General features: G+C 38.3%; 1 protein-coding gene across 1 annotated transcript; it reads right to left on the bottom strand.

The window, feature by feature from the left end:
• Positions 1-1,408: 1,408 nt before the first annotated feature.
• On the bottom strand, positions 1,409-18,158 carry rab10 (RAB10, member RAS oncogene family). Its single transcript, XM_006792728.3, has 6 exons — positions 17,428-18,158; positions 10,711-10,771; positions 7,113-7,251; positions 4,475-4,564; positions 3,003-3,104; positions 1,409-2,493 (listed from the first exon to the last, which is right to left on the bottom strand). Exons 1-6 carry the CDS (start codon positions 17,552-17,554, stop codon positions 2,407-2,409), a joined length of 606 nt encoding a protein of 201 aa, XP_006792791.1. The 5' UTR covers positions 17,555-18,158; the 3' UTR covers positions 1,409-2,406.
• Positions 18,159-20,767: the final 2,609 nt, after the last annotated feature.

The raw sequence follows: 20,767 nt of genomic DNA on the forward strand, positions 1-20,767 counted from the left end.
GTGAATGTTGCATATAATTAATTTTTTTGCTTGATGCATAAATAATAAAACAAGTTTTAAAAAGAGACTTTTCCATTTGATTACATTTTGTATGATGGATTATGCAGAAAAAGTAGAATTGGGCTGAAAGATCTATAGCTTTATCACCTATTCAGGTTGTAAATCGTGTTTTTAAAAAGTAACTAAGTAACTAATTACTTTTGAAAATAAGTAATCAGTAAAGTAACAGGATTACTTTTTGGGGGAAGTAATCCATAATTAGTTACTGATTACTTTTTTTCAAGTAACTTGACCAACACTGCTACTAAGGTAGTTCACTTCTTACTGGAATATATCACCATGGTCAATTACACTGTGACCATAGATTAGAAATGTATGTATGAAATCACTGCCTATTGAATAGTGTTCTATGTCTGTAAGAGCCTTCAAGCAAAGAAAAATGGAAAAATGTGAAAGGATTGCACAGATTTAACAAAGAACTATTTGTTGAGAATTATATTTCCAAAAGTGTTACAACTTTTACTATTGATAAATACCTTTCCTATTTATACTACAAAGTGTTCTGTGCATTAATGTTCTGTGCATTAATGAAAATGTATTATTATTATTATGATTAAAGGGCAATCTGGCCAATGAATTACCTAAACTCTTTCTGTAATTTTACACATTTATAACGTAATTTCGCTGGTCTGGACAACTTAAGATCCAAGTGGGTGGTATGTGGCCCATGATCTAAAATGAGTTTGATGTGCTTAGTATTAGTAATAAAGACACAAAATTTTATTCATTTTTATTTGACCATTCTGTGCACTACATCACCAGATTTTCTGTGATTTTCTGTAGCATTCATCACCTGTCCTTTTTGCAACAGTGTTGCATTTGGGTATATTTGTTATGTCTGTTATTGAAGTAGGTGGCACTCATAGGGATTATTTTCTAAAACACCCCATTTATGTAAAAGGGGAAACTCTAAGTTTACTTAGTGAGTTGATAACCAGTTTCGTGTGACCGCTCGTCCTTGATGTGAATCCAGGAAACAGAAAGATACCTGGGATATGTTGAGCTAGTATAGAGCCCAGGAGTTAAGCAGCCAAGCTTGGGACACAGATACGTCTTAGACCCCTGAAGGTTCTCATCAATACCATAGACTCTGATATCATGTTGCCTAGCGATCATCTACTAACAGGTTAAAATAACCTATTTGTAGTATTTATGCATCTGTAACCTCTTATAAAACAATCATATTTTAATTCCCTCTTTAATTTACAATCTACTAACAAAGAAGACGCACCCTTATTTTCTGAACTTTGAGGTGCCATCTTCAGGTCACGCACACCTCCCACACCTCGAGTGTCAGGCTGGTTTTAAAAATCAAACTAGACACTGCACATGATTGAGGACAAACAAGTTAACTTAAACAAGCTTATTTTTTAATGGATCTGCAAAATTGTTTGAATTTCCAAAGAAAATTTCTGTACCTCCCGCCCACAGTTACCCAGTGGCAAAAGTTACACAACGTTACAGAAACGTTTCCAACCCAAAGAAATCTGCATGCAGGAAGAAAAACAAAACAAAACAAAAAAAGAAATAAAAAGTGAAATAAATCATACAGATAAAATAAAACATCAACAAACAGGACATACTGTATAATGCCGTTCTTTTGGCTGGAGGAGAAATTCAAACGCTTCAGCTTCAGTTCGGTGTCTTCATGAAGAGAGCCTGAACCGACACATTATTAAACTGTAATTTCATTAAATGAATGTGGCTCCGCCCACCACACAGCCCCGCCCCTGTCTTCCATATAAGGCACAGGACAAAATAAACCCCCACATACAAAAGGAGCTAGCCACGCCTCTGTCACTTGGTAACAAATTGTAAATGACCAAATATGGTTAGACAACAGAAACCGCACTAAATGTACAAAATGTTAATCCTACTTTATCTCGTTTTAACTTTGATTTCCTCAGACTGAAGGTGAGTGCTGTGGGTGGGTGGGGTTAAAGGGGGAGGGGTGTGAGGGTGTCCAACCAGGTGAGCCTGTGCAAAGGAAATATTAAAAATATGAGCTTGTCTTTTCCACACATTTTTTTCCTTTTTTTTTTTTTTTTACTTAAACTTTAAAACAAATGACAAGAAATGTGACTGGATTTCTCTTTTTATCGGAAATAAAAATGATCATTAGATGCAGAGTGGAGGAACATAGTTGGGTGGAGAAGTGGGAACGAGGGGATTAGACATATGAAGTGGTTTATTGTTTTTATTCTGATAAAGAGACAGAGTGTCAGTGTGCAAGAAAACTCATGAGACAGGTTAGAGGGCGAGTTAGAGTTAGCAGTGTGAGAGAGAGAGAGATTGTGTGTGTCTGAGTGTGTTTGTGTGCGTTAGTGTGACTGAAACAGGAGTTGTTCAACTGCAGCACTTGCTCTTCCAGCCTGTGACTCCTCCTCCGCTGCTGATGTCGACGTTTTCACTGTTGGGCTCTTTTACAGGCGTCTGTCAAAGAGAAACACACACACACACACACACACACACACAAAAACCCATCTTATTAAATATGCACCAGGAAAAATGTGAAGCAACCACTCTGGGTTATGTCCACAATTCCTCCCTGCTAAGGCTGACATCATTAACCATTTCCTAGTTCAGATGCTTCCCCAGTTTCCAAAAATCAAACAAATACTGAGACATATCAGGATCAGCCTGTCATTCAAGGGGGATAAAAGCCAAAACTGTTTTTGAAACATTAATTTAATGAAATACTGGAATATTTCCCCTGACGGTTACAGATAATCCTGAACTAAAATCTTAATCTACAGATGGGAATCTAGACATTGTTTGTTGTTTAAACTCCACAAAAAATTTTTTTAGCTTCAGTATGAATAAAGAAAGGGTGAGAATGACAGCTATGAATGGTTGCCATCAGGTTTCATAACTGGTTGACACCTTAGCGGAAAAAAATAAATTACTGAACACATGTTCCACATGAGACATTGAGCACACACCTTTCTGAGGATGTCTTCTGCTAACGTGAGGAAAGCTTTCTCGATGTTGATGTTGGCCTTAGCGCTCGTCTCAAAAAACCTAATGCCGTGCTCCCTCGCAATCTGTGGGGAAGAAAACAAACCCAGTCAGAAACTGTGCATGTGGCCCAGTCCAAAAATAAAGCTGCTGATCTCCTGAGGAGAACAGAGATCAAGTATCACACACACACCTGCCTGAGTGGAACTGTGTGTCTGTGCTGATATTGTCACTACCAGTTTGCTTTGGTACTTTAAACCAAATCTGTTAAAGGCCCTGCAGTCTCACACAGGTGTTTCCACTTGTTCTGGCTGATTAGAGCTCTGTTAAGGATGAACTTGGGCTGAACTCTGAACATTAAATCCAGAAACTAAACTCTAAATCAACTTGATATCCAACTGCCAAACTGACAGACATCCAAGTACTGCTCACAAATGCAAAATGGGGGTTTAACGCTGAGCGTGTATGTCCCATGAGCTGCTATAGTTTTTATTTTATTTTTCCTTTTAGATCAATTTTGTTACAGTTTGGTTGTATTAATTTATTTTTACTGTCTAAAAGTGTTTAATTGTGGCTATTATAAGTTTCAGACTTTTACATGATACAGGTGGTATCTGTCAGAAAGTAAGAAGTTAAGAACTATGGACACATAAGACACAGTCACATGGACAGATTTATTTTCTATTGGAAAAAAGTTAAAATTTTATGGATTTCTGCCATAAAATTGTGAAGTGATGGCATACGGGCAGTTAAAATGAGTGTAGATACCAAGCTGTTATACTAAGAATATCAGGTTATTGAGGGGTCCCCCCCCCCACATATTCAACAACAATTTTCTGTTAAAAGAATGAATGCAACTAAACATTATATTTTTTTACCTACAGTTTTAGTCTCATGTTTGGAAGCTAAACGAAATTTCACAATAGTTTAAATGGCTTGCTTACCTACTTAGTACAAATAATTCAATCTTTGGCATTTGAACTGCGAAAAAACTGAGAAAACTAGGTTATTGCTTCTTTGTCTTTCCACAAGGGAACCTTAACTACAGTTCATGAGAAAATAAAGCATCTCATTTCTTTCCTTTTAGTTCATCTCTCCACTGTTAGTTATTATTACTAAAAATGCTAAACAATGGAAACAAGCTCAGTTTGTGCAGAAAGACAAATAGCAGTTCTGTACAGACGTACTGATTTTAGTGGAACGTTTGAGCTGTAAATACACAAACAAGGCTACTATCACCTGTTCTAGCAGGGCATTTAACTCCTATTTACTTCAGCAGAAAGTAACCTCATGGAAATGTCAGATGGACACAAATGAGCCGCAATTAATTACAGAAGACTTTATGAGTGGCTGCAAACTCAAAGTGCAAGGTTGCAGCAACGAATCAACCAATCGTTGCTGCAGCCTTGCAGGACCTCATTGACCTTCACAGCTGCACAGGACCGCACCACCTCACCTGCTCTCCCTTGGCTTTTGGTACGACCCTCTTGTCATCCATGTCACACTTGTTGCCTAGCAGCATTCGCTCAACGTCCTCATTTGCATGCTGAAAAAAATAAAACACAAAAATGAGGAGATTATTAGATCACATTTTCCAAACAGTCAAACTTCATCTACATTAAGCTTTTTAAAGAATTTATTGCTTAGATAATCCAAGCTAGCCAATTGAGCCCATGATTCAGGCCCTTTTCTAAAAGAACCAATTTCTAGTGCTGTCTAATTACCACTAGTAGGTAGAGCGAGTGGACAAATGAGTTATTTTCCAGGATAAGGGCATTTCATTATTGCAAAACAACACATGTCCAGTTCATACTCAGAGAAAAAAGTAAAACATAAGTGGTCTCTAATAACACTTTTGAAGTTTGAGATATTATTAGGAGTGTATGAACTTCTATATACAGAGATGCAGGATAAGAAAGGCAGAGCTACTACAGGTAAATGCATCACGTTTCCTTCCTCTGACTAAACTCAAGGTTCTAAAGGCAAGGGTGAGAAAAATGATACAAGACACAGTCTCACCTAATCCACTTGGCCTAAATTCAAACACCTACAGTGTTTTATTGCACCAGAAAATAATGCAGACAGCTAATGCGAGACATCCAATATCCAAACAGTCATATTAACTTCTCAGGTCTAAACTGATCTGGAATGAATCCTCAGGATTACTCGTGTAATGCAATAATTACTACTGAGACCATGTGAGACACAAGATGTATTCAATGCTAAAGACAGCGGAGGAGACACTAAAAAAAAAGTTACAAAGTTACCATATGTTGCAGCTTGGCTTATAATCACAGAACTTTGCAACAGTCTCTGACACCTGTCTCCAACTAACCTGACATTTCAAATACTAAGCAGCCACAAAATTAAAACCAGTTGCATAATACTGGTTACTCTTCTCTGCTAGAAAAATAGTTAAGATGTGGGAAGGTGTGGACGCCGTTGATCTTGGACTGGCATCCTTTAGTTCTTCTGTGTTTGCCAGTGGGACCTCTGTGGATCAGGCTCAATCAGGTGTCACCTACAGATGAGACTAGGATCTTTGGCTTTTGTAGGCTGGATCATCACCTGTGGCGCTGTCTTGTGTTCCTTGAGTGATTTCTGAAGAGGTCTTGCAGTGCAAGTGCTCATGGGAGGCTTGTGGGGGCATGTCTTTAGAACCACAACCATGTTTAGTTGGCTTGGTTTGTGTCAAAGCTACAACCACATCCAAGCAGAATATTCAACTCCATTCATACGTCAGTGGTTTTAATGTTGTGGCTGATCAGTGTACATTAGGTCTCATCCTTGTGGCTTCATCTATTCTGATAAAACACAGATGCACAAACAAAGTCCTTTTTCTAACCCAAGAAGAATGCTGTTTATACTGATAAAACACAGCACTGCAGATTCAATAATAAACAAGCGAAATTTAAACAAAATAAATTTTAATATTTTAACACCACTGTGAAAGATCCTGAAGGGGCTGGATTAAAGTTGGATGCACCTGATCAGGCTTTGTCTTGGCTCAAAATGTGATACTTGTAAAATTTAAATACGAACAACATTTTCACAGTACTCATATTCTAAAAAAACTATTCTTTTTGTAAGCTTTTGCACAGTTTAGGTTACAGTCTCCCTCCACCTTCCCATAATCATCTCCTTTTCGGGCCATGATAATCCTCAGCACAACTGCTCTGTAAATGATGAAGAGCCTCCATTTTCATTAGTAGTTAACAAAAGTCTGTCCATTATGCTACTTGTGGCCATTTCCTTAAAAAAAAAAAGCAAAAAAAACCAACAAATGACATCACAACATGTGAGAAGGTCACCACAAAAACCACTACATGACAAAACAAGCACCCGATTCCAGTTTTTGTTCCCAGCACAAAGCAACACCCTACATCATCTGAGTCAGGCCATAATCAGACCGTTAACCATACACGGCATAAAAGACGGACACAACATCAAGATCCGAAAAAATCAGACTGCTGAAACCTGCAGTCTTTCTAATAACCAGCAGGTGGAAACTCCTGTGGTTCCAACAGCACTTCAGGTTACATAGAAGTTTATAGGAAAAACAGCCCTCAGCTCCTCTTCTCTGTGACCTCAGTAACAGCATGACAGGTTTCAAAACACCAAGATGGCATTGGCAATGATCAGCTCGGGGTTTCACAGCAGATACAGCCATCTTTTATTCAGCCAATGGTCTTAACAAGATGTTACAGCTGTCTCACCTTGAATGTGTTCACTGTTACTCAACTTTTACAATGTTAAAAACAGGCTGAAACAAGTAAACCCGCCCTTGTCGTGTCAGACTGTTTGTGGTACTGCTTGGTAAAACTGTACAACTACTTCTGCAGTGAGACAGATGCATACAGACAACTGGCTCATCTGATTCATTTTAGTCACACACTCCTGTTCCACAGCTCGCTGCACACAGTTTAACTAGCCCGTTAGTCATGTTGGCCGCATTCCCGTGAAGTGTTTATCGCCATGTTTTTGTTCCAAAGACAAAAAGAAATAAATGCAAAAATCAGTGTCAACAATTCATTCCATAAAAATAAAAATGATACCGAGTTCGGATACTTTGTGCTGGTGTTTATTTGTCTCACCTCATCAATGTTGCGCAGCCATTTGCTGATGTTTTCGAAGCTCTTGGCGTTGGTGATGTCATAGACCAGCATGATGCCCATGGCTCCTCTGTAGTAGGAGGTGGTGATGGTGTGGAACCGTTCCTGCCCTGCTGTGTCCCTGCACAGAGCACATGTTTTTATTTGCATGCGTTTTCTTGGGTTTGTGTTATTCTTTGCTTTACTATTTTTATTTGGTCTTTGAACGGCAGTGACCTGCATGAAAGGTGCTTCACAAAAAAATTTGACCAAAGAATTGCTTAAATGTCTTCATAATACGCTGAGATTTCACACATTTATCAGCTACAAACGCTTTGTTCAAAACAGAAGAATAAATAAGCAAATAACTCTGAAGAGTCCAAACTCAGCTAAGACTCTTTCTTTGAGTTGCTGTTAGACTGAGGAAGCTAATTTAAGAAAATCCCTCCAAATAAGATGATTAAAGACAATCAAGACATTTGTTAGTTAAGAGAAGCTGAACCCTAAGAAGAAGAGTGACACTTTGAGCGACTGATCCTTGGGCTTGTAAGCACTCATGTATAATGTGGGGCTAAAATTCACCAACAATACAGTTCCAGAGGGAAGGTCCAAACAATTGTTTGATGAAAACTAAAAAAAAGAAGGAAAAAAAATATAGTTGTATAACATTTGAAAAGTTAATTCATTGTTATGTCACTTTTGACCAACACAGTAATTATGATTTTTGCAGTAACATCAGTCAGTCTGTTGTGGGAAGCATTGAGAGCAGACTATGTATGTGTCTGTGTGTGTGAGAAGATTCTTAGTGATTAAGTTAAAATAATCAGCCATAAAGTTTGTAGATATGCCTACAATTTAGAACAGCAGCTATCTAAAATGTTGAATACCTCATTGCTGCCATACAAATATAAAGGTCCTAAATGCAAAACTGAAACAGTACGATCCAAACCATTGAGGTTACTGGATTATGAGCTAGACTAGATTAAAAACATGACAGCAATTTAAACCATGAAAAAAGTTCAAGTGTGAGGAAAAAGCAGCCTCTCATCTAGCAAACCATCTGCAACAGCTGTGTTTCATCAACATAAAAAGTTTTTCCACATCAGCCAGTAATATAAATTTCACTGTTTTAAGCTAAAGGAATATTTTAATGTATGTGCTGCTCAGCTCATAAACGCAGCAAAGTCAAACAATCAAAACAAGTGAATATTTAAACATTTAGTTGAATACGATTTGAAGAAAGCCCCACATATAAAGTGATTAAAGATAATTAGCACTTTATTATGTACCATTAAAAATGAATTAGTGCCACTTATTTATGTCAGTCTTCTTAACCGCAAAAACTTAATTATTTGTCCCAGTTACAGTTCAGTAGAAGGCGTGCCAGACATGTGAACCTGTTTGTGTGATGCTATTCTTTTGGTCACCAACAGAGGCTGACATACATGATAAAATATTTAGTTAATGCACACTTCAAACTCGACGCAAAGACAAAAAAGAAAAAGGAAATTAAAAAAAAAGATACTGCTTTAAGGCCTACAAAAACAATGTTATTTAAATTTTAACACTGCTTGGAAAAAAACAAACTGCAAAGCCGTAGCAGGCGGGTTGACCCAGGTATAAATACATTTAAATCCACTGCAGGTTTCCTCGCATGTCTGCACTAGCATCAGCCTCAGCAGTCACTTCTTGCTTTCTGTGGAAACTCTGCCAACATCCATCTATCACCGCTGACAAGGGAAAGAGAGGAAGCCCAGGAGCACCAGGCACCAAAGCAAATCAGACCTGCACTTAAAGAGGGTGTTTAACTAGATACGAGTGTTAATCAAGACACAATGTGCTTGGACAGGATGAAGGGAAAATCTGATCTGAGAGTGAAATGCACGTGATCTGATGTTAATCATATTAAGTTCATGGCTGCAGGCAAACACAAATTTTATGCATGTGCAAGTTATTAAAGTCTTGCAAGATATCTTTCATGACTTCATACTCACTCATAGCTATCCACTTATTAACAACCAAATAGCAAAAAGTAAATTGATGCATTTTAATAAAGAAAGACATTTTTACTCTTCAATTGTCCTTCTAATGCTTTCTTTGGGCAAAAGCTTTGCTCAAAAAAATGAAAACATATCCTGACAATGAATAAAGTAATGTCTTCAACCACTGAGTTTAAGAATACGAAGTACGATCATTAATTTGACAGTAATTAGCTTCTTTATTAATTATTTGCCCACTATTGTTTGTCCCCTATTCAGTACTGCATTTATGGTTTTATTCAATTAGAGTTTCACCTTCCAGTGACAAATCAAACTTCTCTGTACTACCTCAATAATTTGAGCTTTTTTATTATAGTTTGTTTTTAATATTTCAGATGTTTAACTTACATTTCCAGACAGTAGATTTCAACTTCCCAATTGCAAGATCCCAAGAAACTAAGCTGACAAGTTACTCAAAATAACGTTTTTGTTCATTGTGCTTGTTTTCTAGAGTAACAGTGGGTGTGGATGTGCAGGTGTCCGTCTCTGAGATAACATGAAAAGATTATCTTTGAATGAATGGACTGTATTCAGAGAAGCAGAATATCTGTTACAGGTTCTGTATTGACCTGAAACTGTCTTCTTGTATTGTGCTACAATATATTTGTACCTTTGTAGTTATCATGTTTTCTACTTCAGGTTATGCATCACAAAGCTCTGATTAATTTCTTTTCAATGTTACTACAAAAAAAAAAAAAATGTCCATATCGTTCACCATTATCAGTCACCTTTAAATAACTGGCTCTTTGTCATCTTGTAGCTTCAAACCAAACTGCTCATGTCTCATATCTTTTTATTCTGGTTACTATAGTTAATTTCTTCTTGAACTGTCATTCCTAAAACGACTGCCTCAACTGGACTACCAAAACCTTTAGTTGCAACTCTGTTCATTTCAAAAGCACCAATAATGCCTTTCTCTTACATTAATCATTTTTTATCTTCATTACTTGAACTTGATTCTCCAACAATTTCAATTTGCAAATTAAGCTAATTATGGGATTTTTTTTAAATTTCCAAGTCAGAAAAAGGATTCCACAGGAAAATTAACAGAACAGTATTAGTTTTTTTAACCAATCCCAAATGCTTTCATCCTTTAGACTCATAAGAATTAGACCAAATACTAAGGACAATCTGCTGTACAAATGCATTTTTTTCTTTTAATTCATCCGGTTTCTCTCCATAATACTTAGAGACAATTTGTAATTCAAATCTAATCAATTTTACAATTGCCAAACTCCAAAATATGAAGATTTATGCATTCCTTAAGCAATTGGGCCTTACTCAATGGGCGCTACTCATGTGGGAAAAAAAAGAAAGAAGAAATAATAACTCATCTGGTACGGACAACGATAACCCTACAGCAGACCAAATGGACTGATGATCATTTCCTGTTCCTGCATATTTCAGTGCTTAAGGGAGGTATGTCAAACAGATGTTTCATTATGACATAACGATTCACAAAAGAGGCTACGCTGAAACACGACTCTCACAAGCTTGGTGTGTTTTCCGCATCTGCACAACACTGGCATGCAAACAAAAACTCACATCTATAACTGACTCACCAGATCTGTAGTTTTATCTTCTTTCCTTGTAATTCAACAGTTTTGATCTTGAAGTCTATTCCTGCAAAACAAAAAACAAACATGTCAGCTTAAACAATATCCATCAGTTGTAGAACATCAGCTGTCGTGAATAAGAAGAGAGATGAATGAATAAACGGCTCCAGCACTGTGACAAAGAGAAAGTGAAGGTCAGAAACAGATAAATCAACAAAAGCGGTTGAGCAACAACTGTTGCCATCATAGAAACAATAGCATTATCTCTTCCTGATTCTGCAGTGTCATTCTCAGCAGACAGCTGTGATCAGCAGCTGGGCAACAACGGGTGCACACAAACCAGGTCACTGAGGTCAAAATTATACTTGTTTTCAGACAGCTGTGAGTATTTTTTTTTTAAATATATATAATATACATATAGGTTGCACCTTGTAGTGCATTTGATCCTAACAAGGTTGAAAAATAAAGCTACTACGACTAAAGTGCACTAGACCATATGAGCCAGTAAATACTGAACTTGTACTCTGGTGCACCCCAAAAAGGTTTCGGGCTTCCCCTCGAAGGACAGTCACCAGGGTTGTTTTTTTTACATTTTGCATTATGAAATAGAAACAACAGAAAAATTTCTATAAATTTATGATAAGTAAGCAAACACAGGCTCATCATATTGCTTTAACCGTATGTGGAATAACTGTACTTACTGGTACCGTTTCTCATCTTAAAACATTATATTTTCTGTTTTGTTTGTTTAATTGTCACCTTTTGGCTACTATTACAAACACCTACAGGATATTTGCCATTCACCATTAAAAACTAAAATATAAGATGAATGCACTGCTACCAAAGTCCATAGTTAAGTAAAAACTGAACCATATTTTTGCTTCGATTATCAAATTTACATCACTTGAACCCAGGAGGACCCTCACATCCTCTCAGGCACTACTCTCACAACTGTAAATCTTCAGTGATCTGAAATAAGATTTTATTTTTTTAAACTAGTGCTTTAAGTGTTTTTGTAATATCTGAGGTTTCAGCCTAAAGTTGTTTTTTTTTCCTTTTTGGTTGGAGATTGAACTCGGGGGAGAAGTTTTGTGGTGCTGCAGTGTGCAATCTTTCCAATGTCGATGTTTTCAAGATTTACAAATAACTGTCAAGCAGGGGAAAGTTACTGAAGCTTATTTTTCACATTCAGTGGAATTTGAATTTTATCATTTGGGGGAAAAGGGTGTAGAGCTACAGTTAAGGGTAGAGGGGTTACTTATTAAACAGGGGGGCAACTTCCCTCATGTTTTTCTTTCGCTTAGTATAATGTATTTATGTCTTTTTAAATCTGTGCTACAACAAACAGCAATGACTCATGATATTACAGTAACTGTTAAACACCTCACCTGGGCATATGTAGGATTTCTGCATTTCAAAACTATAATGAACTAACTTTTTTCTCTTTGGAAAAGCTAGAAAACATAAGAAGGCAATTCAACCATCAACTTCCCACTTGAAAGTAAAACACACTAGATTATTATCCTCTTATACTTTAAATGTGAAGGGTAGGTGACTCATCAGTTTCATTTTTAGCCAACAAGTGGTGTTTTCCTGCTAAACACTGAGCTGTCAGTTCTGCTCTTGGTCAGACGTTGTGGTTGGTTAAAAAGTCCAAGAAACAGCTGTGCTCTAGGTGGGGCAAGTTTATAGAATAATGAGGAAACTGCCTGCCAAAGCCTGAGTCACAAAATATTATGCACATCCCACGGAGAGAAAGATACAGTTGGACAGAAAGAAAGGCTAGGATTTAACGCTGGTAAAAGAGGGAGAGTTTTCTACACAACCAAAGTTAAGCTCTTGAAGTCAGCCTCAACAGGGATGACGTGTTACTAGTGAGGAGAGTAAACACAGAGGTTCACTCTTTTTACTCTGTGAAGGGAAAAAAAGAGAAAGAAACAAGTTATGCGCATTGTGCAATCACGGATCATTTATCCAATCAGTGGAAAAACAGTTATACCTATCCCGTAAAGAATGACACTTTCCATGAGATGTGACTGTTGAGCTGGATGCAAGCGGTTTATAGTCGGCTTTCTTCTTAATACCAGAGGAACCATTCCTTCCACAAGTATGAAAGCCACTGTCTGCTTCTGCCAGTTTCCGTGCAAAATTCATTAAATGGAAAAAGATTTCAGTCGATACTATGCATATTCACTCACTTAATAAGTGTAATCTGTAAGGGAGAGGGGCTGAGAGGCTGACTGGAAGCAGGAATGAGAGATGGATGAGAGAGGGGGGGGGGGGAGTTGGGGGTTTCCAGTGGGGGTATTTTGAGAAACAGCTGTGAATCTGTGTCTCCAATGGTATGAGTCCTGTGTCCAGGAAGAACACATTCCTGTTTCATGTCCTGCTTCTGCCGTTGGGAGTTTTGTTCATTTCAGCTTTTTAGTTTAGGTGTTTATTAACTAGTAAATCTGGCCCCCTTTAGTGGAGGATTTCCTAAATGTAACCGAGAGAAATTTTATGGCTTCTCTGGGATGTTATATATAAAGCTACTCTGGGAAAGCTTCTGTCAACCTTATCTCATATCTTGTAAGCATTATCTCAAATTAATGGCCATTTTATCTGTTGCTTAATGTAGTGATACGGTTTAAAAAATAAATAAATAAACATTTTTCTTAGATCGCAAGAAGTCAAATTCTAGTATTTAATTAGCCCGTTTCTTTGTGCTAATGAGCTGTTGCACAGGTACAGTTAACACATGGAGCTTTCCAACCAAGCTTGCTTGGCATTAGCTGATATGTTAGGTAACTGAGCTATCAAACTAATTAACTCCTGGTTCTAAAAGAACAACATGGTGGCAGCCAAAACACTAACACAAAGCTTCAAAACGCTAAGTCCAAAACTAGAGAGTAACATCCTGGTGACTAGATCCTTCAATAGTTTTTGACCACTGTCTGGTAGGTTAAAAGCTGTGGATCTAATGTAAAGTTGTCTCCCACCAACCACTTAAACAACAAAAACAGAAGAATGCACTACTGACAACCACAGGTCAGGCTGGTAAAGTATGTGTGGCACAGTGAGAATAGATGATATTGTACAAGCAGAAAAAAAATGTGTAAAACTTCTTCAAAAATTAGGTGCAGTGCATAAGCCACCGGGTAAAGCTAGCATGTCAGGTCTGCCACAGTGGCACTGGTCCTGAGCAAGAGACTGGCAGTTTCTAGTGAATACTGAAAAGTATTTCTGCTTGATAAGCTCATTCCCAACCTCAAACCACTCTTAGGTGAATGTACAGTTGTGGCAGGGTTATCACATGCAGGTTTCATTGGACCCCATTTTCATGTTCAAACCTAGCCTCTTGACTAGAGGCATGACAGTTCTGAAAATGAGACTGAAATCATATACAAACATCCACAATTTAATATTGTGGCTTTCTGTACTGTGATATCCATGTGAAACTGATAAAACATACTAGTCTGGTGAAAGCAGTACCGATTGTTCAGGTGATGAGTGAATTGCAAATAACAGAGTCTAAATTGAATAATACAGTTTCATTTTTGTTCATGTTCAAGTGATTGTGTTTTCCTTGTTGTTCATACCTTCCTTATAAAACCCGAGGCACAGATTGAACCATTGTTTTGGTTACCGTACACACCTACTCATGTATAAATGTGCCTACATAGATATATATTCCAGAAACATTTATACTGCACAGTTTTGATGTATCACTGCAGACAAGACAAGATTTATGTATTTATTTATTTAAAATAAAGGTATCCATCTATCGTTGTCTTCTTTTAACTGTCTTAGCATTGATTTATCTTTTTCCCCCCATTTTGCCTGCAACTTTTTAAAAACAAAAAACCCAACAACTTCTTTTTAACAATGTCTGGGTTTCTAAGCTTAGAAATACAGTAATTTTTACAGTATCCAGTATGTATTCAACCTTTACATACAAGTTATTGGTATCTTGTAATTATATGATTTGCTAGAACATTATCAACTGTACTGATTGAAATAATCTTAAAAGTATAGTTTTACAGATTTGCTTTGATAACCATATACACCAATCTACGTACAGATTACGTGACTGGAGAAAGATGACATGTTCTACATACAATTTTTACAGCTTATCACGTTGCACGCGGCTTTGTTTTGAATACAGATGTAGAACAAAGACAAGAGACGAGCCAGGAGCTTTCAAGTGCACGAACTATGCTGCAGTTTTATAGAGGACACTCTACAAAGGAGCCAGCAAAAAAACAACAACTTGAGATCATTTCTGTTCCTTGATTTCCAAGTATTTCTTCTTAAGATTCAAATTGACAGATCATAACAAACTGAACACTCTAAAACGATCACTTCCTAAACTAAACTGACCACAGTGAGTGTTGTCAACACTTTCTTTTCAAGCACTTGTGACTGATCACGTTGATACTTTAAATACCTTCATAACCAACATAGTTTGTTCCCACGTAATTACACAGAGAAGTTAAAGCTCCAGCAACACTTGCAATATACAGAACTACTTTATTATCTGACTGATGCATTTTGGCTTGTGAACCTAGACCTTCATGAGTGACAACACATTCTGACTTTTTGTTCTTATCCATGCACCTTAGAAGTAGGTGAAGCTGTGCCAGATAACGCTACTCTGTTTTTATGAACTACACAGAAACTGGGTATGTTTCGGGGTTTCCTGCCTCAAAAGGGACCTTTAGGGGCGATGACTACATCTGCACACAGTTAAAGCATCAAGTCTGTATTTACATTCCCATTTAGTTATGGCCATTTGATAAACAAATATGTATTTTATGCTTGAGTAAAAGAAACACCACATAAATAAACTGAACGGTACTTTCATTCCAACCCTGTTGATTTTTAGTCTGGATGATGATACCACATTTTTTTTTAATTTGGAGGAAAATCCCTTGTGTTTACGGTGTGAATACCTCCAACACCATTTTAACCCATTATCCTCAGCTGCTTCACATGGAGGAGAGTAAACAGAGTATATAGAATATATTTAACAAAGCAAATAAAGCACCTGTAGCTGATTTAAAAACATAAAAGTACTGACTTACTACCCATCTTGCCAGGAAAGCACCTATGCAAGGAGCAAAGGTCACTACCGATCTCTACGTGCTGAAGAACCTGTTAGTCTGGACCAATTTTCCCCTTCTTCCAACTAACACTACACATTTCTTCCCTTAAGTGACACAGATCTGATGTGGTGGCTTTGACTCAAATAAAACACATAGGCCTAAATCTAATTGACTGCATGTTGAGAAACAACATGGGGTGTAATAAAACAAACACCCTGCAAGTCAAAGCAAAACTAAAGGAATGACAAAAACAATAAAATGAGTACATGTGACATGAAGAGTTACAACAGAGTGACAGGTCAGTGCTCTAGCTGAACAAATCTAATCTAGCCTGGATGCCAGTGAGAATACATTTGCCCTTTCCAGTTGTGTGCTTTCGGCTATATAGTGACAAAGAGCACGGCTTTAGAAGAAAGCTCAGTCCATGAATCGAGCACATAACACCAGCACATTGCAGTCGAGCAAAGCACGTTTTATATTACATTATTACTCATCACTAATCTTAAGCAACAGGAGTAAATGGAGCCTTCACTTGGGCCATGCAGGGACTTGACATAGTTTGACACTTGACTCATGTGAGCTTGATGTTTGGCGCATGCGTAAATAGGACGGATGGGGAGGGGATGGTGATACCATCGTGATGAATTGTTTAATGGTTCTCACTGGCGCACTTGAGCAAAGTAAATAAGTATACAGTATTTACTCAAGTACTTACAATACAAACTATAAGCGCTTCTAATTTTAGAAAGAAAATGCAATTTTCAGCTGCTTTTATACAATTAGATTCCCTATAGTCAAAGTTTTCACCTAAAAAGTTAATTTCTTACATGATATAATCAAGTTTCCAAAGCTAGAATATCCAAGTCGCTTAAACAGCTTCACCTCCATTACTATTAGCGGTGACAACAATCTGAAGCATGAACCCTGTTCTTATCTTCAACGTCATGCTGCTCTGTTGTATCTTAATTGCCCCTTGGGGATAAATAAAGTCTTTCTGATTCTGATATCCATGAAACCATGAACCCGTGAATAATCACACCTTCAACTTGTGATAATCAAGTAAAATTATGCTTTTACAATCAAGTATTTCTTGTTGCTTCAAATCAAAACACTCATACAGTTGTTGCCTTTAACGTGTAATTCCTGACAAGGACTGTGCAATAAACCTATTTATACTGAGAAGTAAACACCTGTCACTTAAATGCACAGGCGATTTTTCTAGTGCAGCACGGGCCTGTGGTGCTACTAGCCTTGCTAGCTTCTTAGCCGCTGGGTCAAGTAAACTGACAGCAAATTTGGAGACTTAACGGGCTATAATTGTTGCTGCCCAGTTAAACCAAACCAAGATATAATGATAGCGTTTTGTTATTAACGTCGCAATCATTTGAAAATAATGAGCAAGTGATGGTTTAGTAAGAGCTCATAAAGGCTGCACAACTAGCTTTCCAGCTAACCTGTACAGGCCCTAGAGAGAGCTGCTGCATGCTCATAGCACACTAGCCACCAACAAATCCGTCCTGCATACAGCCTCCAGCTGCAGGGTAGAGGCAGGCGAGCCTCACAGCTGTCACACTACCTCCGGCGGATGCAGAAGGGTCAACGAAATCACCTGTTACAATGCCCGTGATCTTCTTACCTATGGTGGAGATGAAGGTTGTGTTGAAGGCGTCGTCAGAGAAGCGGAACAGCACACAGGTCTTCCCCACGCCCGAGTCGCCGATCAGAAGCAGCTTGAACAGCAAGTCGTACGTCTTCTTCGCCATTGAAGAATCAGTTTGTGTTCACCCCGATAGATACAAAAACCGATACCCTAGAGTACGCCTATGTGAAGTCTAAAGCCAGCTCCTTGGCCAACCTGACCAACCACTGTCCTCTTGGCTGTTAACAGTTAACAAACTGTGGATTTGTTGATTAGCTTTGGCAAGCTAGTTGGCTAAACACCACCCAAAATAATGTGCCTGTAGAGTCGTCCTAGAAGTTCTAGATTCCCAAACCCGACCGTGGTACCCCCCCTTACAGCATGAGAGCAAAAATAGAATCTCCTTCTGTGTGATACCTCTTTTTCACTCTTTCTTTTCTCCCACACAGTCGGGACAAAATGGCTCCTCTCTCGCACTCTACCCCGATTCACTCTTTCTTCAAACTAACGGCGAGCTAATTCAGATTCTCGGCACACCCCGTCATTCCAGAGCCCTGGGACAAGCTCGACCGAGAAGAAACTGGGAAAAATCAAGACATTAAAGTGCGCCGAATCTGCTGTCTGTTCCAAGTAATTTCGCTTTTTTTTCTGTAGAGATTAGACCGAAATACAGACGACCGCCGTCGCCTTCGAATGGGAGCCACCGCGGCGACACCCTAGACCTTTTGGCACGCCTACTCCCACCCCTTCTGTCAAAATTCACGGCTCTGATTGGCTATTTCAGCTGTCGCTCCTTCAAGCGCCCTAATCTGAATGGCTATCCAAGCAGGCATTGTAGCGGTAAAAGGGGGCGTGTCTTAGCCTGACAGAAAGGGCAAATGTTACTCTGTAACATACGCTGACATTTAGGCTCAAAGCGCCGCTCATATCTCACTGTGAAATGCCGCAAGTGACCCAAAATGGCGACGAGTTTCATGCGGATCTCTAGTAGCCGGGGTGTGTTTCAGCTTTCATGGCAAGCTGGCAGTTGGTGCGGTGACTATCCCAGCTGTGAGTCAGGCAAAGTGATGTCATATATAAGTACTTCTGTGCTTGTTACGGGCGTTTCCCACATCCTCTGCTCTGTGAAGTGCAAGGTCACCGATCCTCTAAAGTCTTGTAATAAGTATACACACCGAGAGAGTCTGCATGTACACATAACTGCTGTAGGGCCTTTTAGAGTTGGCTTTGTGTGTTTGTGAGAAAGGAGAGGGACTCTTTCCTTCTTCCGCCTGTCAGAGTTGTTTGACTCTCAGACACTCCTTAGGAATGCTGAGTATGCCCTGCTTTCCACTGCCAAGTACAGACTTGATGCAAACTGGGGAAGAAAGATATGAAGAGAGAAAAAGAAAGTTTGAACGGGGCTAAATAGTCTATACTGCCACTCCAGCAACTCTACGTCTGCTACAGAGAGCTGTCACAATGCCACCAGAGTACTGAACAAACTGAAATATGACCACATTGTGGTGCTAGATGAAAAGCCAGGAGTTAAAAGTTCCTCGCCACATTGTGGACCAAAGTCAACAAAGCTTCATCGCTCCCTTTACTTTTTATGAGCCAACCAACCACAGATCTTCCCCAGGCAAACACCCACGGGAAAGAAAAGAGTTATCCACTATATGGAAAATTAAGAAAAGACGCACATGCTCAAACCTGCAGTCAATAAGTCACAAAGTGATTCATTAAAGTGATAAACTATAGGGACTATAATGAAAGCTTATATACTTTAAGTGATCCAGTGAATACACACATTGTTGTTATGCTGTGTTTACTTAAATCCATGAATGCCTGCACAGTTACAGGATCCATGATTTTTCCTGTCCGGAAATGGGGAATCATTTATCTCATATTTTCTTTATGTGTCACTTGCTCAATTAGAACATTTTTTAATCCTAAACGAATCACTGCATTCTTCCTCCACTGTTAGGTAATCTTTTCACTCTAATAAATCAACATAGAAATTCTTTCAGGGGCCTTTGGGGTTTGCCTCGCAGGAACAGCAACTCTCAAATTTCTTCCTTCTGCCTGTGATAAAAAAAAAAAAGAGAAAACGGTCCATTGGGGACGTATTTATTTTGTAGCTTATATGAAAAAGATATGCAAGTTGATTCGGGCTTCAAACTGTTTGGCTTGGAACACTTTGGTTTTTTGTGCACTGAGGCTGAAACAGTTACTTGATTGACCTATTTTGGTCCAACAATAAATTTCAGAAAGCTCATTTATTTCAGTAGAAACCCATAAATTCTTGATATTTCGCACCATACTTTTAAATCAGCTGCTTAGCATTTTATATAATACAAATAATATAAATTACCCGCAATCATATCCAGATATTTACTTCACACGTAGCTGGATAGTCTGTGGTGAGCTTGAAAAAGCCTTGGCTGTGAGTGACTCATAAAAGGTGACACCTAAGCCGAGGAATTTTCACTACTATTATGTGTTATTTTCATCAGTCCAGTACATTTACTTATTATTGCTTCTCCGGGCACATTAAACACATCTCAGTGCTCAGTGAGGTGTTGAGTCATTTGTGTCCATTAGCTTTTCCACCGTGTGTTGAATTCCCCATGTGGCTGAGATTTTCACCTTTTTGTTAGCGAACACAGAGGTTGGGGGAAGTAGTTGAATGTAAGCTTCGGTAGTTTTCCAGAGAATCGCTCAGAAATCACCTACACTACAGCGTCACCTCCTCCATTACACCTGGAAAGACTACTCACGTGAATCCTCCCGACCTACTTAGGTGACTTTTAACGACACACTTGATCCAGCAGAGGGCGCTAATGTGTTGCATTTGAATGCTCTTAGATGAGTCTTAAAATGATTCATTTTACATTTTTCCTCCTTGCCCTAAATTTTTGTTGCTTTGGGACAACAGTTGTATACAAACTGGGGTTCTCCCTTCAATAGAGGAGTCATGAATGTGGGAAATTACTCCGTTTCTTGTGTAGCCAATTAAATATGAGTTATATTTCCTGGATTCATCCAAATCAGAAGGAAATTATTTTTTCTTTGACATAACTCGAGGATCTCGTGACTATACTTACACAGCGCAGAGTCACCTTTCTGGCACATTTTTTTTTTTTAATAATTAAACATTTTTTACATAAAACATGTAATTAATTCAGGTTTTGTTGTTCACGCTTAGTTATTTGCAGCACAAACAGAGGGACACAAGTAATTATTGCTTTTATTTTTTTATAGATAATTTCTGCACATATGGGTCCTGTTTTAATTATGTTTTTATTGATACTGTACAGGATTCAATCATAATTTTTTATACTCTTTAGTTAATTTT

Source organism: Neolamprologus brichardi, chromosome 15, assembly GCF_056152115.1.
Source record: "Neolamprologus brichardi isolate AB-2024 chromosome 15, ASM5615211v1, whole genome shotgun sequence".
NCBI lineage: Eukaryota > Metazoa > Chordata > Actinopteri > Cichliformes > Cichlidae > Neolamprologus > Neolamprologus brichardi.

Coding starts and splice junctions, on each gene's coding strand:
- rab10 (XM_006792728.3), bottom strand. CDS start 17,554: ATGGCGAAGAAGACGTACGACTTGCTGTTCAAGCTGCTTCTGATCGGC. Junction 4,565..7,112: donor GGCTGCGCAACATTGATGAG/GTGAGACAAATA, acceptor TATTTTTTTCAG/CATGCAAATGAGGACGTTGA. Junction 3,105..4,474: donor CAAAAGCCAAGGGAGAGCAG/GTGAGGTGGTGC, acceptor TCTTCCCCACAG/ATTGCGAGGGAGCACGGCAT.